Source organism: Nothoprocta perdicaria, unplaced genomic scaffold (assembly GCF_003342845.1).
Source record: "Nothoprocta perdicaria isolate Ctin4 unplaced genomic scaffold, notPer1 scaffold_16, whole genome shotgun sequence".
NCBI classification, from domain to species: domain Eukaryota; kingdom Metazoa; phylum Chordata; class Aves; order Tinamiformes; family Tinamidae; genus Nothoprocta; species Nothoprocta perdicaria.
In genome coordinates, this window is record NW_020454760.1 from 2,713,137 (window position 1) to 2,730,396 (window position 17,260).

Here is a 17,260-nt window from a genome sequence, read left to right on the forward strand (position 1 = left end):
TTGCTGCAAACCAATACTTKTAAATCAGTGGGGTGCTCACATTGTGTGTGCTGCCCTATCTGATGGGAGAGTGATGTAGGTAGCATCTTTTCACTGCTTCATTAGGGACTTTATCTCATAGTGAAGTATAAACCTCTTTGGGGGAGTCTGCTGAGAAAGTCAGTTTCACGCCTTAAATATCAAAGTTTTATTCCCTTCATTTGCTTCAAGAAATAGAAAAAAATATCATCCACCATTCAGCAATTGCCATAGATGACGAACTCCCACCAGGAGGATTCAACAATAGCAGAGAGAGTGAAAACAGTCTGACAAAACCACCAGCAGAAAGGGTGCAAACCTCTCTGCTCCCGGGGCGGCTAYGGCAGCACTGTCCCACTCGCCAACCACCCCCCAAAGCAGCAGCCTAGTGCACACTGCCCGTAGGGACACAAAGGCGCGAGCTCTGCACGGGCAGATTTCCCAAACTGGCTTTCTCTAAGTTTTGGCCTTTGTTCCCACATTTAGGTTAGGGAGACAAAGTGGCAATTGCTTTTATTTTCTTTTTCCAAGTGATCTGTTGACTGGAAGTTTGTGTGTGCTAAGACACTACTGATGTGAAAATGAGAACCTGAATCTACTGAGGGAAAATTCGGCTAAAATTAAATTTTCTTCCATCACTGCACCTGGCCAGGAAGAGCAGTGTTCAGGTCCCTGCACTGTGTGTCACAGCCAGCCTCCTGACAGTGCCCCGATGCTCAGTAAATCCTCCTAAATGTACCATCATCTCAGCAGCTAACACTGTTTTTACATTTGTCTTCTGCAGAGACGTTCTACRATTATAAATCTTTCCAACAGGACCTGAACAGATTATTTCTCCTTCCTCTCCCCTCTTCAATGCAGAAAACAAAAGCTCTCATGCAGCTGGCCTGGGAAATGCTGCCATGTGGTTTTCTGCTGCGTTGTTTTCATTTTGCCTCAGAAACAGTGAGCTGTGAACGGCAGTTTGCAGCACTGCAGCACCTGGCACCAGATTTTACAGACACGCTTTTAATAGTAACTTATGGCAGGAAGCTGGAGCTTTCTCTCCACTGGGTACCATCCGTCACCAGTCAGTAGCCCGGCCTGGCTGGTTTGCTAGCACACACYGATCTGGTGCTTCACTATTATTAAATTACTCGTTTCTCTCCTAAGTATCAAATCCTGCAGTTGTTACGTGCCAAGGCACAGAGATGAGCTAATTGTGAACATGCCAACACGGAGACATTTTCTCTCCTACAAAAGCTAACGAATACAGACAGCCGCGTGTCTCATTATCACAGCTGATACATTGCCAGCCAGCTCTTTGGAGGAACTGAAACTAGAAGAGGTTCAGATCCTTCATCCTCACGTATATTATACAGTACCTGCTCCACGAAGACTCACCCCGGGGCAGCCGAAACCCAAGAGGTCCTCAAAGGGCAAAGCACCACTCAGGCACCCAGGGCGGCCTCAAGCCTTGGCTTTTAAGAGGATAACTGCAGCAATGCTCCTGACTGCTGCAGAATTCCCACCCCATTAAGCRGCGTGGCCGTTGCCTTGCAGGCCGGAGGCTCGGGGGGCTGTACCTGCTGTAGGTGGCACGAGAGCTCGGCCAGGCGCAGCTCCCAGGCGGCGCGGTCCCGCGCGTGCTGCTGCTGCAGCCCGCGGCGCTCGCGCTCCTCGTCCCGCAGCTCCGCGCGCAGCTCGTCCAGCAGCCCCTTCACGGCGCCCAGGAGCCTCCGGTTCTCGCTCGCCTGCCGGGACAAGGGAGAATGAATATTCCAGTTGCACTGACCCCAGCCTCCAGGTTCGTTTCGAGGAGGAAAAGCACTCACGTGCTCACTGCATGGCAAAGAAGGTGCCCAGGTTGCCTTTCACACAGGACACTAAAAGCAGCCCTGCCTTCTGGGTCTGCTTTGCCTCCCAGTTCTGGAGCACGCACAGAAGCCAAGGACTCCTGAAGCATTCTGGAAAAAAGACTAAGCATCTTTCTGGATTGAGGACATCTGTCACAGCTTCCCTTCTATTACTGTAATCCATAGGTAGAATACAACATCTGTCAGGTAAATCTCATACAGTTATTGCTGGCCATCAAACCCCAAAAATGTGTCAAGTCTGTACTAAGAAATAGGATTCATTTTCAGTGCTTTGGCATTGTAAGACAAAGTAATTCTCAAAAAAAAAAAAAAAAGTGTTTTTAAGCTAAGTATCTCTGCTAAGGGGCTGCCTCTCGCCTGCCTGGGCTTTGCATTTCCTCTCAGTCCCATGCAGCTCCACATGGATCAGATTTGCCGCATGCCGAAATGCCAGCCAGGATGCTCTCCCTCTTACCGAGCAGGATCAAAGAGCAAATCCCCCCAACATCTTGCTGAGAATGCCACGGTCACATTTAAAATGTTCACTAACATTTTAAATGCTAATCAGAAGCCAGGAAAGGAGCCAAAGCAGAAGTTAAGCCCACAGCTGATGTCAGGTCTTGGCAAGTACTGACAGACAGGCAGGTACACTGGTACACTTAATCAAATCACTGTTTTTTTTCTTAGTTTGACACTGGCATTCACTCGGCATTTACTTTCTTCAGACTCTCTAGGGACTTGCAAAACCTATCATAGTTATATTAAATACCCAACAAAATACTTTAAAAGTTCACGTGATATCAATAAACAAAACCCAACCCTTTCTTCCAACCTTTTTTTGCAGTCTTTGAATTAGGAAACAGAAATACGCAATATGATTTATTTATCCAAAAACTCAATCAAAGATTCTCAATGAGCTCTCAAAGATCAAGGAGTAGCTAGAGATTGTATCTGACAAGTTTTATTTTGAACAGAAAAGACTTTTAAGAAAAATTACTACTGATTAGCAGGCACAGCATGAGCAGAAAAGAAAAGGGAAAATGGATGAAACGAATTCGGCATTTAGTCACCCGGGTGTCATGAATATGCCAGCTTCCTTGGGAAACCTAACTGAAATTATCTGGCTGGATTTTTGCATGATAGTCTAAATCATTTTGTTTTTCATTCATCTTTTCAAGTGTAAGTTTCCTGCAGTTCCTCTTATCTACTGTTTCATGAAGCAGCTAAGTGGGGAGTTCTTTATAGCTAGGTCAAGTAAGCAGACGTACACAAAAAACTAAACAAGAGTGTCTCAGAGACAGAAATTCAGATATATATCTAGAACTTGACTAAGTCAGGGTGTCCTTGTTCACCTCACAATAGAAGCAAAGTTGATGCATGTGCAACACCCTCAAATTCAAGATTGTCCAGCAATTGTCCAAGAGTGTTGAATAGTGCCCAGCGAGGACCATAAGAACAATTTATTCTATAGCCTAATTACAAATTAAATGTAAAAATTAGGAGAGTAAGTCAGACACAGCAAGTCCTTTGTATTTTATTTTGCTTTCTTTAGAGGCTAGTTAAACACTTCTAAATGAACCCTGAGAGCTTTCGGAGCAGGCAACACGCTGCAGACTCGCAGAGCCCTCGTCTAGCACAGGCTGCARTGCCATGCTCCTGTGGTCCCTGGCTTCTCCTGAGATCTGCTCAGGGAGTTGTCCCAGCTCTGTGGTCAGGCACATGCGGGGTGCTCTTGCCACTGGGAGCTGCACAGGATGGGGAAAATGGCAAAGCCAACGGAGCCTCCTCCCCTCTGCAGGCAAGCAGGGATCCTGGAGGGCTGCACCCCAGGGTGCCCCCTAAGCAACTCTGGCTCAGGGCTTCCACCTCCCATCTGCTTCAGCTCTGTGACTCAAGACCCAAGGCTCAGAGGAATCACAGAACTTAGAGCCCTAAAAATACCAATGATTGAGGGGTAAGCTGTACAGAACACAGTTTTGCGCAGGCATCGCTGCTCATTTCAGGTGTGTAGCAGATGTTTTGGCATCACCAAACCCCTCCATCAACTTTTGCAGTCACCAGTGAGACATGTTGTTCCTCCTTCTTGAAACAAACACACATGGGGTGCTCTACTTTTTCCAACCCATTGGTTCATCAGCCAAAAAACCTGCTAGACACACGGGGGATGAGTGCAGGTGCTCCCTGCCTGACCTGGATCTGCCTGGGCTAATGAAATGTGACGGCGTGCAACGTGACTTTGTGTAAGAAACACGCCCACAGGAGCAGCATTAACACCATTAACATTTAATGCCAATTAGCAGCGACCTACTCTGCGGCTGCACTCCCCATTATACACACAGATCACCTGCTTTTCAATATGTGATGGGATTTTCCAGGTTTTCGCCATGAACTGGCATCCTGATACCCAGTGAAGGTCAGATTCTCCAACCAAGTCCTTGTGCAGTGATCAGAATAAAGCATCTTTTGAAGATCTGTCCCTAGTGTCACAGCGGGAGCTGCAGGGTCCTGAGTGCTTCAAAATCTGGCCTCATCTCCTCTGCAAAACCTTGACTCCCGGGGCCCAGGARGAGCTTTTATTCGGGAGCCACATTCTGTGTTTCCTTGTGGGCTGCATCAAACTCTTCCTCTGACTAAGTAATCAAAAGGCTCCACAAGGGAAGAGGCAGAAGAAAAATAAACCCAAGTGAAATCAAAGCAAGCTAAAGCCTCCCTTTGCTCCTGCATTCCTGTGCAAGCATTTTTTAAGTTTCAGAGTGGCATCAAAATAGGTTTTTTGAAGAAATAAGCCACCAACCAGGGCAGAGAGGAGTCAAGAGAACCTCACGGTACGTTTGCAGCCTGCTGGGGTGCAGGCACATCTTATTTCTAGATGTGTTACATCAATGTCACTGTATGAGACTAGCACCCCAGGCACCCCCTGAGATTTTAATTAATTTGACAATATAAATAACGTTTTTTGGTGCATTCTTCTAATTCCTGCAGAGAAGTCCCTTTTGTGACTTCGTATTTGCARCCTGAAGTTGGAGAGGTCTGTGGGACTACTATTCTGTTCTGCCACACTGGAGAATTTTTACAGAAAAAAAACCATGGTACTTTTGAGATGATGTGCTCAGAAACGCAGCATTTACATTTAGAAAGTTTTTAGTCTTCTGATGGTAAAACTGTCAAACAGCTTTTGCATAAGAGTAGATCCCATAGGTATAAAATACTGATTGTTACTGTCTTCCTGCTCCTTCCAGGGATGTTTTCCTGTGCACAGCCAGAAGAAACAGGGCATGGCTGTGATATTCTGAATAGTCCCCTGTGCAGGTAGTTGACCTTGAAAATCACTGTAATTTAGACTGATTCACTACCCATCCAAAACAAGACAATATTTTAAAAAAAGGACAGCTCAGAGTCTTGTTGCACTCACAGGTCAGGCTCTATAGGCAAATGAAACAACAGTTGACAAGAAGTAGGAACTTAACACAGCAAAGCTCATTTTAGTTCCAGCACTTTGGAGTCTTTACTATGTAAAGTCGAGCCCAGAGATGTGAGACTCCAGCTCCAGAAATATTTGGGATCTGAGAAATTGTTTGAAGCTTGGTTCTGCTTTTAATCACAAACTTTCTTTTCTTGGAGAATTTCATTTAACAAGTTAGCTGAAATCTGGGACTGCAAGCAGTTTAGCAGAGCAATGAATTAAAAATACAAGGTCTGGAGCCTAAACTCCAAGAACTGTGCATTTTCTCTCTACAGTCACAGCTCTAGGAAAAAAAAAAGTGAAGCTGGATGTTTGAGCAAATCATTTCAGAATATTTAAGACTTAATTACCATTCCTTTAGGCTTTTTTTTAAGCTAAGCTTTGAAAACAAACATGCAAGAAAAAAAAAAAAATCTAACTAGAGATTTCTGGGGTCCCCACAGCCCTACACGTGAGCATGTGGATTTTTAACACTTTTTCTGTTGAAGAGGTGATCAGAAAGCTCCTTTCTCTCCCCTGCCCCGATCCTACGCCAGCCCGGGGCATTTCCCACTTCTGCTCAGCCAAACCAGGTGCTCCCCGTCTCCCCACACGTACCAGGTGCTCAGGGACTGCAAGGGCTCCTCGCCGGTGCCACCAGCCTGCTTGTCCCCTGCCGCCTGTGACCTGCCTTTCCCCTGGGCTCCTGAACCTCGCCGTTCCCTGCCCGGCCTCTTCTGCCACTCACCTCGGTTATCAGCAAAAGAGCGGCGTTAAAAAACGCAAGCAAGGCCATTTAATATTAAAAATAAATGTGGGTTGGGTTAGTTTTCCTTTTTTCCCTGACCTAGTTATCACAGCGACCATCACAAGATTTCCTTGTTCATGTGAAATGAAGCTTCAACACTTAAACACTTTTAAGTGCTGATGCTTTTCATCCTGGAGCTTGCCAGGCAGAAACAGCAAACTCTGGGCTCTCCTTGGGCAGGTGCAGTCCTGAGAGACCTCCCCCTGCTACAGCACTCACCTGAAAATCCCCATATACAGCTTTTAATCCTGACCGAGAGCTTAAGGAACCTGCAGAAGAACCCAAAGATCCTGAGTGTGGTTTTTTTATCGCAGGGTAAGTACCTGACAAGGCAGTAGGAAGAGGTGAACACTGCTGAGATCCCTGTCTTCAGGATGTGCTCTGCATCTGCTGATCTTTGTAGAGCTGGGATTTCACAAGCTCTGTGTTTTTTGCTCTAGTATTTTGCTCTAGCTTTGTCAGTTAATGGACACATTAACCAGTGAGTTGTCAGGATCGCATGTGAACCAAGCGGAGCTGAGGTTTATAGGAGAGAGTCTCCAATGGGTGTAGATGAGGGACCAGCTTCTGTGACCTGGTGAGAAGGGCCAAGGGCCTTCACGGAGGAGGGCTGCAGGGCCAGCGAGATGGGCAGATGGGTCAGATCATTCTGAACCCTGGAGCTCAGCACGTGGTTCTGATGAGGCCTTGAGCCTCCAGCCCACCCCCTGTCACAGCCCTGCACAAGACACCGATGCCCTGGGCCTACCCCAGGATCAGAACTAATCCGCACTGAGGCTCCCTATTCCTGTGTCACAGGGTAGGATGATAATCCTTCCTCCTATTAACAACAGCCCAAGTAACACCGACAACCCTGTTCAACCCTTTCGAGTCAATAAATACATAGTGCTCATGGGAAGCAGCTCAGGGCACTATAAAATACTGTGAATGTGTGGAACAAGTAATAATGCTCGACATGAGAAATGCTGAGCAAATTTGCTCACTCTTGCCATGTCGAAATGCCACTTTTCTCTTTCACAGTTGGAAGGTAGGAAATCTCTTTTACTTTCACAAATCCATCTGGGTGTTTTGCACTATTTAATATAAATATTTGTTCTATCAACAGGGGTCTGTTTCTGTACCTCATTTCTTTAGGAAGTGAGATTAGCAGTAAATGCTGTATCAGAACATCATGCAAGCTATATAAAAATGAAACACATTCAATCCTACCTACCATTTTTTTGCCATCTGAATTGAGATTCACCTCCAAGCAATCATTATTTCAAAGAAGATATATTTTATTTGCATGTTCTTGGCCATTTTAAGGGACAGATATGGAAAGTATATGGCAAAAGTTGTACTGAGATGGTATATTGCTTCATATTTCTTATACACATTTTAGATTAAATCAGTCTACAGAGTGAATGCAGCAAAATGAAATGCTCAGGAGCATCTCTTCCACAGCYGCCTTCAACCTCTACCAGAGACAACTTGCTGACAGGACAACAGTGATGGGTCTAGGTCTGATAAAGATGCTTCTGAAAGCAAAAGGGTCTGACCTCCACCAGCTTTTGAAAGGGCACCAGACCCTTTCCAAATGCTAAGCTGCWCAAATGTTGGAAGCAATGCTGCCTGGGGAGCAAGTGTCCCGTGAATCGCAGTGAGGGATGGAACCATCCACTAGTGCTGTTAAAAAGGAWAGCTAAAGACTACCCAAGCTGGAAGAGCCTGTGAAGTGACACAGTGCTCTCCTTCCTCTACTGYTTTGCTCTCAAAGACAAATTTAGCTGAACAGATTGGTAGTTTGCAAGRGAGCCTCTGCACCTCCCAGCACCAGTCCAACTTCACTCTAGGATGGAGACTTACTGTGGCCTACAGTTGATCTACCAGCCCACAGAGGCAATATGTGAGCAGACACTGCGCAGTCCTGAGAACTGGGGGGATTCAAAGAGAATTTAAGGAGAAGACGGGATATGCAGAGACACAACCCACATTATCCCCAGCGCCTGCAGCAAGCCCAGCAGTGCAGTGTGGCTGTGGAGAGAAGGGGCTCCGAGGCAGGAGCCTGCCCAGAGCCTAAGCATAAGGCATAAGGATGCAAGAGCTTTTTCACTGAATATGTTCTTTATTCAGATTTTGTACTGCTACTTCCATTTGCAAATCGTTCTAAATAATGGGATGCTATCATTTGACCATTTTCTATTTTAAAAAGATAAGAAAATGCATCAAAAGAATGTCAGAAGCCCTAACTCTCTACCTTTTGAATGTTTGTTATTATTCTTGTTATTAGGATTACTGTTATCTTCAAGGCACAAAACTTTGAATTCATCGGGCATATTCAATGCAAAAAKTAATGCTCCAAACACTGAAAAATTCAGCACAAGGATGTGTGACAGTGATCAGCACCATATYTCCTGTTCATGGAGTCTTGGTATTACTCACTTAGAGATATTAGAAATTATGAAAATGTGGTTGAGCCTTTAAATGAGACACAAGGTACCGTGTGGAGAAATGTCAGTGAAACTATACAATAAATCAGAATATAACTGTGTTCTGCTGGCAGGTGGGCTTCAGTCTTCCAGCAACACACCCTCATTTTGGAGGGTTGGGTAGTTCACCACACATTTCAAAAACTATTGAATTAGTGAAAGAGAAACTATGAGAAAAAGTTGCTCAGTTAAAGATAAACCTCTTCACAAGACATGTGYAGAACTATGCACGTATATGCACAGAAAATGGCTAACGACACACAGCTATTGTGTATAAATAATGAAAACTAAAAAAAAGATAACAGTTCAATTTATTCAGTCTAATTGTAATATGTCCTACCTGTGAATTGCATATTCTTTCATGTTAAAATGTCTAGGACGTATGTAGTGCATACACTACGTATGCAGTGCAGTGGTGAAACCAAACTTCTGTCTTGCAGGCTTTTAGTGAGTGCTGAGTGTTGGATTCTCTGCACATTGCTCTGACACATAGAGGCAGGGCGGAGGAGACACCAGGGACAAGTCAGCATGATTTGCCCTTAGGTGTTTAAAAAYGAGGCCCAGTGACAGGAAGCAACTTTTGCACTGTTTTCCCATCATCTCCAAGGGAATCATTAAACGCATGTGCTCATTTCTTACATTATTTAAAGGAAGTAAAATCACCTCTTCTTGCTAGAAGCTGGGCAATAGAATACAATAGATAGGCACAGGCAAGAGAAGTGTGTAAATCCTGCAAACCATCACACACTGATAGATGTTTCTGGGCAAACGGCCACAGGAGGAAATAGGATTTTTCCCTGAGATCATCTGCCAACAGGAGAACAGTAATCACACTGATCCTAATTAAATATAAATCTAATGGACAAAATCCATTGTAACTGCTGTGTTGCTGGAACTGTTGTTATGAGCCCGATTCCAGGCGATTCAGCGCAGCAGAGAACGCATCCCTTGGAAAATCCACATGTTCCATTCCCAGGACATGACATACAAATGCCTTCTGGTACGGTACCTGCTTCTGCTGCTGCAGTAACTCCGCAGTCTGCAGCTGTGGCCCGTGCTCAGTGCTCTCCACAGTGGGACGCTGAGAATAATCCGCCAGGGCAAAAACAACATCCTCTTCCTCCTCCTCTCGCGCTGCATCCTCCGCCTTTTGCTCAGATGGAAGGCCAAATTCCGGGAGGGCCTCAAGAGGCTCGATCTAAAACGCACAAGATGGGAMAAATCAACAGTCTTCCTACATTTACCATGGAGGAACAGAAATTTACTGAAGGTCTAAGAGAYAGGAATATTCTGAGGCTTTCTGGCAGGACAGAGTGACTTCCATTCTGTAGGTTACTGGGGACAGTCTTCCATACAACCATTGAGTGGGACCAGCTGACCTGCTGCACATGAGAACACCATGCTCTGCAGGCCTGCAAAACAGGAGAGCTAACTCTTGTAGCTGTGTGGTTGAGGAGAGGGACGTAGGATCACCATGCAGTGTGAGACTTATAAGTCATTATGCAATGGAAACCTATAGGAGACAATGGGGATACTGTAGGATGAAGATATGGAGATCAGGAAGAGCCCAAATCCATCACTTCATCTTCTCCGTTGAATTAATGAAAACTCACGACAATGACAATGACGGAGATGGACTGATTGTAAATGAACCAGTCAAAAAATCCAAGCAGTGAAAAATGGAAGCTATTTAGACAGAAGATGAGATAGTACACAAAAAAGCAAATTAGTATTTCTGAAGTAAAGTAGAAGCAAATTATTCCTAAACAGCTACTCATCTTTCTGACTCATATTTCCACATCTGTTAAAGGCAAGGATGTTCATTCATCCCCTATTCAGCATACAAAACATTGGAGTATTCTACCTAAGCATATCCTKAGCAGATCTGAAAGATTTCTTGTTCTGCCAAATGCAGCAAACACTGAAAAACATTGGGTACCTAAATACCTCAAATATTGGGGAAGAAAAATCCAGCTTGCGTGTTTTATGAGATGGTTTCAAAACTGCATGATCCTGCAAGATCCCTCTACACTTCACAAGGATTTTGGATAAAATGCCAGATTGGACAAATATACTTTTCTAACTAGAATTTCTTTAGACAAGATTTCCAAAGCAATTGTTAATTCTGGCTGTGCAGCCTGACTCAGCTCAGCAGCACCTTTTTTTCACAGTGCATTTCTGGAAATCATATCCCTGTAAATCATGCCAGCTTGGGGATTCCAGGTTGTTATGTACTTATGAAATTCCTGATCTTAATTTAGTTGCTGCTTGGAAAATCACCATGATGACTCCTGGTGTGCTGCTGCTGACRGTGACAGACGTGTGCATGTAGAAAAGGAACAAGCAAGAATGAATCACTGTAAGTTCCTACAAGAAGCTGTGTAATTCTCCTGCCAACATGAAAACAGAGCTTCCCTCCATCTGTATTGCTGAAGGCTCCGTAAGGAACACACTGTACACTCACTTGAGAAAAATGACAGCACTTAAGCCATCTAAGCAGATTCGACTCCATCAACTCACTAATGCATTTTTTTTCTTTCCAAAAATTACTCAGGTGTCATATCTCAGCGGCCTAATTAAATCTTCATTTACTATGAGAGGATTTTTCAGGACCAGATGTKTGTACTAGCCAAGGGTTTAGACTCAAAGATAAGTGATCTGTAACATAAAGATATCATACAGAACACCCTTCAGCACAAGCCAGCCTAATAAAAGGCTTCATGGCTTACTTTCATCCTCTTCAAGCCCGATCTAATTACAAAGCTGCTGCTGCCACATCACATTTAAAGCTTGTCTCAACGAAGGGGCATCGCAGTGCCCGTGCTGCCGGTGGCAGTGCTAGGAGCCCCTTCCCCCCTGCAATTTAAGGGGGATAATACTGTGGTGCAGTTACCTCCAGCACGTCCTCCCCTTCCTCCTCCATGCGCCGGCCTTGCCGCCAGTGCTTCAGCAGCCACTTGAGCTTCACGTAGAGCAGGAAGGTGTCCTGCTTGAAGTGCCTCAGCTCCTGCTGCAGCAGGCTCTTCTCCTGGCCCCAGGTCTTCTCTTCCAGCTTGTTCTGCAGAGTCAAGCTCTGCACTTCCAAGTCTTTCCTCCGCAGGGTCTGCATATGCTCCTCCTCCAGCTTTAATGGAATCACAGACACAAGGTCAACAGGGTCCTCTCCCGGGGCTCTCCAACACTCCTACTAAGCTGGGTAAGACATACTGAAACCTCTAGTTTGTACCTATGGAGTTTGGCAAGGGTTCTGACTGTTGAGGAAACCAGAGGACCCCAGGTGATAAACTTGGCTTAGATAACCCCGTGCTGGAAACCTGCTGTGGAAGTGGCCCGTTCATGTACTTTAAAGACGTACATGTGGATGTTTCTGAGCCCTTGTGCTTTCTTCCCTGTCTTGACTGTGTCCCTGCAGTATGCTCCCAGCAGAGCCTAGACTGCCTCCCGCTCCTTCTGGAAGGGCAATCCTTCCCAAGGAAAYACATCCAGCATCTCAGACCCAACTAGGAGCCTCTCTCGGTCCATCCTCAGAGGCACCCGGACAGCTCCCAATAAAAACTTGCTCACTCTGCTCTGACTAGGTAGGGATGCTTGCAGGGACTGAGGAGACAACCAAAGGCTGCAACTCTGCATTCACCAGGTCTGAGTTTCACTAYCAGAAGCACCAGGAAAAGCTCACGGCCTGAAGGTCAAGTGTAATTACACCTGTTTTGACACAAGCCTGCCTAAAATATTACTCTTCAGAGATGGCTTCTCCCTCAGCATGTCCAAGCCAAGTAATGGCATGGCTCCGGCCCAGGGACCCTGGACAGGCTAGCTGGACAGCATCTCATACTGAAGAGACCAGGTTGCAGCTCATATTGATAAAGAAAAGCACACAGAAAAGGAGTAGAGAGCCACTCATTTCCAAATGACACCTTCTACTGTTTTCCATTCTGTTGTAATAATTCACCTATATATAGAAAAAAATAATCTCTCTCTCTGCTTATCAGCTCTATAGATATAATCTATGAAAGCCATAGTAAATTAATGACCACAATGGTTTACACCATAGGAACATACCCTGGGACTTCATCCCAACCAAGGACACAGTTATGAAGAATACTTCAGAAATTCCTTTTTGGGGGCATAGGAAGAAAACCCCACCAACAAATATTACAATAAACTTGATTTTCACAACAGAATTCACATGCTTAGGAGACAACTGCTTCTTCCATGCTAGACAGTTTACTCATGACTGTGTTGCCTTTAAATTATGCTCTGGCATAATATAAAGTTTCAACACATATGCTAAGATCTCTTTAAAAGTTAATGCATCTTTAGCGTTAACCTAAACAATTTGGAAGATTTTTAGAAGAAAAAWTATTTTAATTTTGTTATAAAATTTCATTATAATAAATAATCCTTTAAGTATAAATACTTGTAAATATATTCCTGTTTAAATCAGAATTATTTACAATAGACACTTGCTTAAGTGGGTTTATAACGCATCTTAAAAGCAATCTGAAACAAAATCAGATGTAAACGGTCCCCAAAACATACACACAGCTTCTGATAACACTCACGGGGATTCTACACCACTAGCATGCATCAATTAAATGCCCTTAAATGTTGCCATAAATGAAATAGTGAAAAGGAGGTTCTTATAAATTTAATCTTCACAATGACAGACAAACAGATCTGGTGTTGATACAGGTTGCTCCACCAAACAAGGTTATGGTTAAATACAGCAAAGATCTCTATGAGTCATTTCCACCAGAAATCCTGGAAGATGATAAAAAAAAAAAAGGAGTATATCAAACAGGATGGGCATAACTTGGAAAAAATGAAGAATCCAGAAGACACTTTCATTCTTCRTTTTCCACTGTTTCAAGTGTGCATAGTCAGCTTTGATTCTGCTGCATTTTTTATTGTTTTACAAACTATTATGATCTAAGTCACTGTGGTCACAAATGCTCACAGAAGTCCCTGGTGGAGGCAACTTCATAAAGTATTATGCTATTGCAAAAGAGMATGTTCCAAAAAGCATTCAAGGCAGCTAGGAAGGAAATCAATTTACTGGTAGCCTTCAAAAGCCTCTACAGGAGCTCCTATGGAGATCAACTGGAAATTAAAGCTACTTATGATAGAAGACGGAGAAATATTACTTGGGCATAATGAGATTAGCTGGCACAAGGATAAATGTTTTACACCATGCAACAGTTAGGCTGAATTTGGTTTATGAAGTAAATTTAAAAAGAAAMCTTCAGGAAAGTGCTAAACAGCCTGCAAAAATTGGCAACAGATTTTTCTGCTCTAGGAGCTAGAAATCCCAGAATTATTGCCTAATATGTTCCAGCTTTAAAAAAGCCAAGGGAGCACATGTAACAAAATATGACTTCTTCACTGGTTATGAGCAAGAGGAATGGAAACATGGGGTACTGAGAAATACAAAACAACTTGATTTGYATCTCACTCTTGAGCGAGTAACAGCTCCTCTGACTTGAGAGCAGTGCTGGGTTTTCTCTGGATTAGGAAGGGAGAGAGTGTCAGAACTGCTCCCAGAGGGAGCAGCTCTTCCCAAGCGCACAGAGAGCTGACGAGCTGATAAAATTCCTACTGCAATATTTCACAGATTCCCCTTCCACTTCTCTGCTTGTCTTACTCAGACTGGAGGTCTCTGAGGGAAAATGCCCCTTACAGCCTGATTTTTCCCTGCTCAGCACCTACCAGAGTTGGAAAATTTTAGGAGCTACCCTGACAACCCAATGCAATGGCCTCTCTCTCATATGGTCTACACAGAGAGGAAGACAAAGTCACTCCCTAATGAATGGAGAAGCCGCATTCGAAGTAGCAGAACTATTTTTGAGTTGATATTTTGCTAGCTTCCAGATTCTTCATTTACTCAGACGAGCTCACAACCCGGGTCTTCCGGCACACAAGTCCCACATTTCCAACAAACAAGGTTATGGTGCACACGCCATGGCCACGCATCTCTCCCAGCAGGTGGGTCAGTTGTATTTACCTGAATGATCCTTTCTGTAAACTGTTCTTGCTCCTCTCGGTGAAGTCTTGTCTCCTGCTCAAGCTGAGCCTGAAGCTCCTGTATCGATACACTCTGTACAGGTAAAACATGGGAATCCCTGAGCTGATCAGCAGGACAAAGGATAGGTTTAGTGGAAAGTGTGTTTGGGTGGTGTTAAAAGAGAAAGGCAGGACAGACATCTGCACAGCGTACAGTTATCAACAGTTCAAACCAAAGCACAGTGTGCAAATAAATAGCAATGCCTAAGTATGTGTGGGAATTTCCTGTGTGGCTTCTTCCAAAACTAAAGCCATGATGCTCATGTTACACACTGCACGGTCCCTTCAGGTCTCCGCTCTAGAACTGCACTCCTGTTCCTAGTTACAGGGTTCTGTATTTGCTGGTACTTTTTTTATGATAATCAAAGCTGTAAAATTTTAACATCCCTACAGAGAGTGTATCTAGGATAGATATATTGCACCCAATTACGTATTCACTTCCAAACTACTGGTTAGACAGGCAATGGGTTATTAAACCAACCAGGCATAAAAAGGCCCTTTCTTCAGATACAGAACAGCTCTCTGCACAAGTCAACTTTACTCTGCAATTCCCGCTCCAAGCAAATTCTCTACAAATGTCATGGGACAAGCTATGTGTGGAAACAGATCTCAGTAACTATCTGTAGCAAAAGTATTCATGAAAGGTATTGACTTTGAACGCCAACCCTACCAACCCACCTGGCATCTACTACCCATACCTTTCACACACCTCCCCTTCCAGGTGCACACTATCTTTGCACTTTCAACTTTTTCTATAGATTTGGCATTCCTTCCACTTTGCTGCTGAATGTTGCTTAATTAAAATATCAAGGCCCAGGAAGGCAAAGCCACAGCCCTCATCATTTATTCGATATTAATTAATTCTGTGGCATTTAGACTCCTGGTCAGCTCTTTCTGTGGCCTTCATTCTGTGCTGCTGCATTGGCACTAGGATCGATAAGCACAAGTTGCTCAGCCAGACTTATCTTCACACACACCAGCAGTGTGACACAGAACATGCCATCTTACCCAACTGCTACTTTTCAGAGTAAAGATGCCTTTAAAGACGGGCTTGCTTCAGGTTTTGGAGGGCACACGGTGCCCAATTCTCTGCTGGCCAAGCTCCAGCCTCAGTAGTGGTGAGGATTTAATGCAGCTCTCATGGGCTGCCCCACCACATCCCCTGTGGCACAAGCCACGGCGCCTTCCCATCCCCGCGTGCTCCTCCTGTGACCAAGAGCAAAACCAGGCAGCCCTGAGGGGACATTTCTGCCTATTCAGAGAGTCTCCAAGCCTRGACCAGACCCTCCTCTCCTCTCCCAGGAGAAAGGAGATGACAGGCTGGTTGGCTGCATGGCAGTGGGCTCCCATAGCACATACACTTCCTAGGCCCCCAAAGCTCCTTCTTCATTCACATATTGCCTTGTGCACGTGTCTGGTTTGTACCTGAAAAAGGGACAGCTCTAGCCCTCCAAAACGTACACTGAAGGCGACCAAGAGTGAGTTATCACATCACCCGTCTTACCGCTTCGTCTTGTGCATTTATACATCTGCAGGCTTTGGCTACAAGTATTTGCTACAAGTATTTGACTACAAGGCCAATATTTCAGTCTCACAAAGAATTTGGAAAGCATAGGTGATGGCAGGATCTGCCCAGTTTGTGCAGACTTGATTTGTAAATCTAGCTAATTCAAGTGTAATTTCAAAAATGTCTGTTCCTTTCCTTATAAATTCAAAATTATCCAGAACCATGTGAAGCCAACCTGATTAAAACAGTTTCAACATGGAACTGAACAATTTAAGCTCACATGCCTCCAGGAAAGAAAACCACACAATTTACGTTAAAATGTGTATGTTGTTTAAAAATATAAAGGAAGTATGTGTTATCTTAATAAAAACTCTCTTTACAGACATATTATTACACATTTAGGTAGTTACAAATAATGTTAGTCTTGGGATTCCAGAAATTGGAAGCTGAATCATAGCAGCAAAAAGACCTAGCAGAAAAGGTTTGGGTTTTTCACTATTCACTTCCAACATCTGTTTTCCAATGAACAGTGATTTGCTAGAAGATCATTTGTTCTAAAGTGGAACATAGTTCTACATTAATGTAATGGAGTTGCAGATGCACTGCGAATGTATTATATCTGTGAAATACAGACAAGAAAATAATATGTTCTCAAGCAGTTTCTTGATAAAACTGCAGCCCAAGCAAAGCCAGGTTTTAGGAAACTTAGGTGCTTGGAGTACGTAATAACCGCTGGGATTACTAGCAAGAGACTAAACGCATTAAGACAGATACAACATTACAACCACTCTAAGCAATGCCAATCTTTTTACCATTGTCTTGCCTATTTACAGAGGAAAGTTTTCCACAAGCAGCAAAGGCAACGTGCTGAAGAGTGGGTGATGCAGGAATGCAGAGCTGCAGCACTCCTCCTTCCTCCCAGTGCAACCTCAGCCTGCTATATTTCAACAGTATAATTTCTGTTGGAAGGCATTGGAAGCAGCAGTGCTCAAACCATGGCACAGGGGGCTGGGAGTAAGGTCCTGATAGACTGGACCTTGAATGAAGAGCACGTAGAGTTCAGCACGCGGAGGCCGTGCATGCAGGCGAGGCAGCCCRTGCTGGTTCATGCCCGTCTTTGCG

General features: G+C 44.3%; 1 protein-coding gene across 1 annotated transcript in view; it reads right to left on the minus strand.

Moving 5' to 3' along the window:
• The window catches only part of MTCL1 (microtubule crosslinking factor 1), a 96,873-nt gene that overhangs the window by 18,588 nt on the left and 61,025 nt on the right, over nucleotides 1-17,260 (minus strand). Inside the window, exons 7-10 of the mRNA XM_026035501.1 lie at nucleotides 14,573-14,665; nucleotides 11,465-11,695; nucleotides 9,581-9,769; nucleotides 1,584-1,751 (exon numbers count right to left, since the gene is read on the minus strand). Coding sequence (XP_025891286.1) covers nucleotides 1,584-1,751; nucleotides 9,581-9,769; nucleotides 11,465-11,695; nucleotides 14,573-14,665 — 681 coding nt within the window. The remainder of the gene's footprint in view (nucleotides 1-1,583; nucleotides 1,752-9,580; nucleotides 9,770-11,464; nucleotides 11,696-14,572; nucleotides 14,666-17,260) is intronic.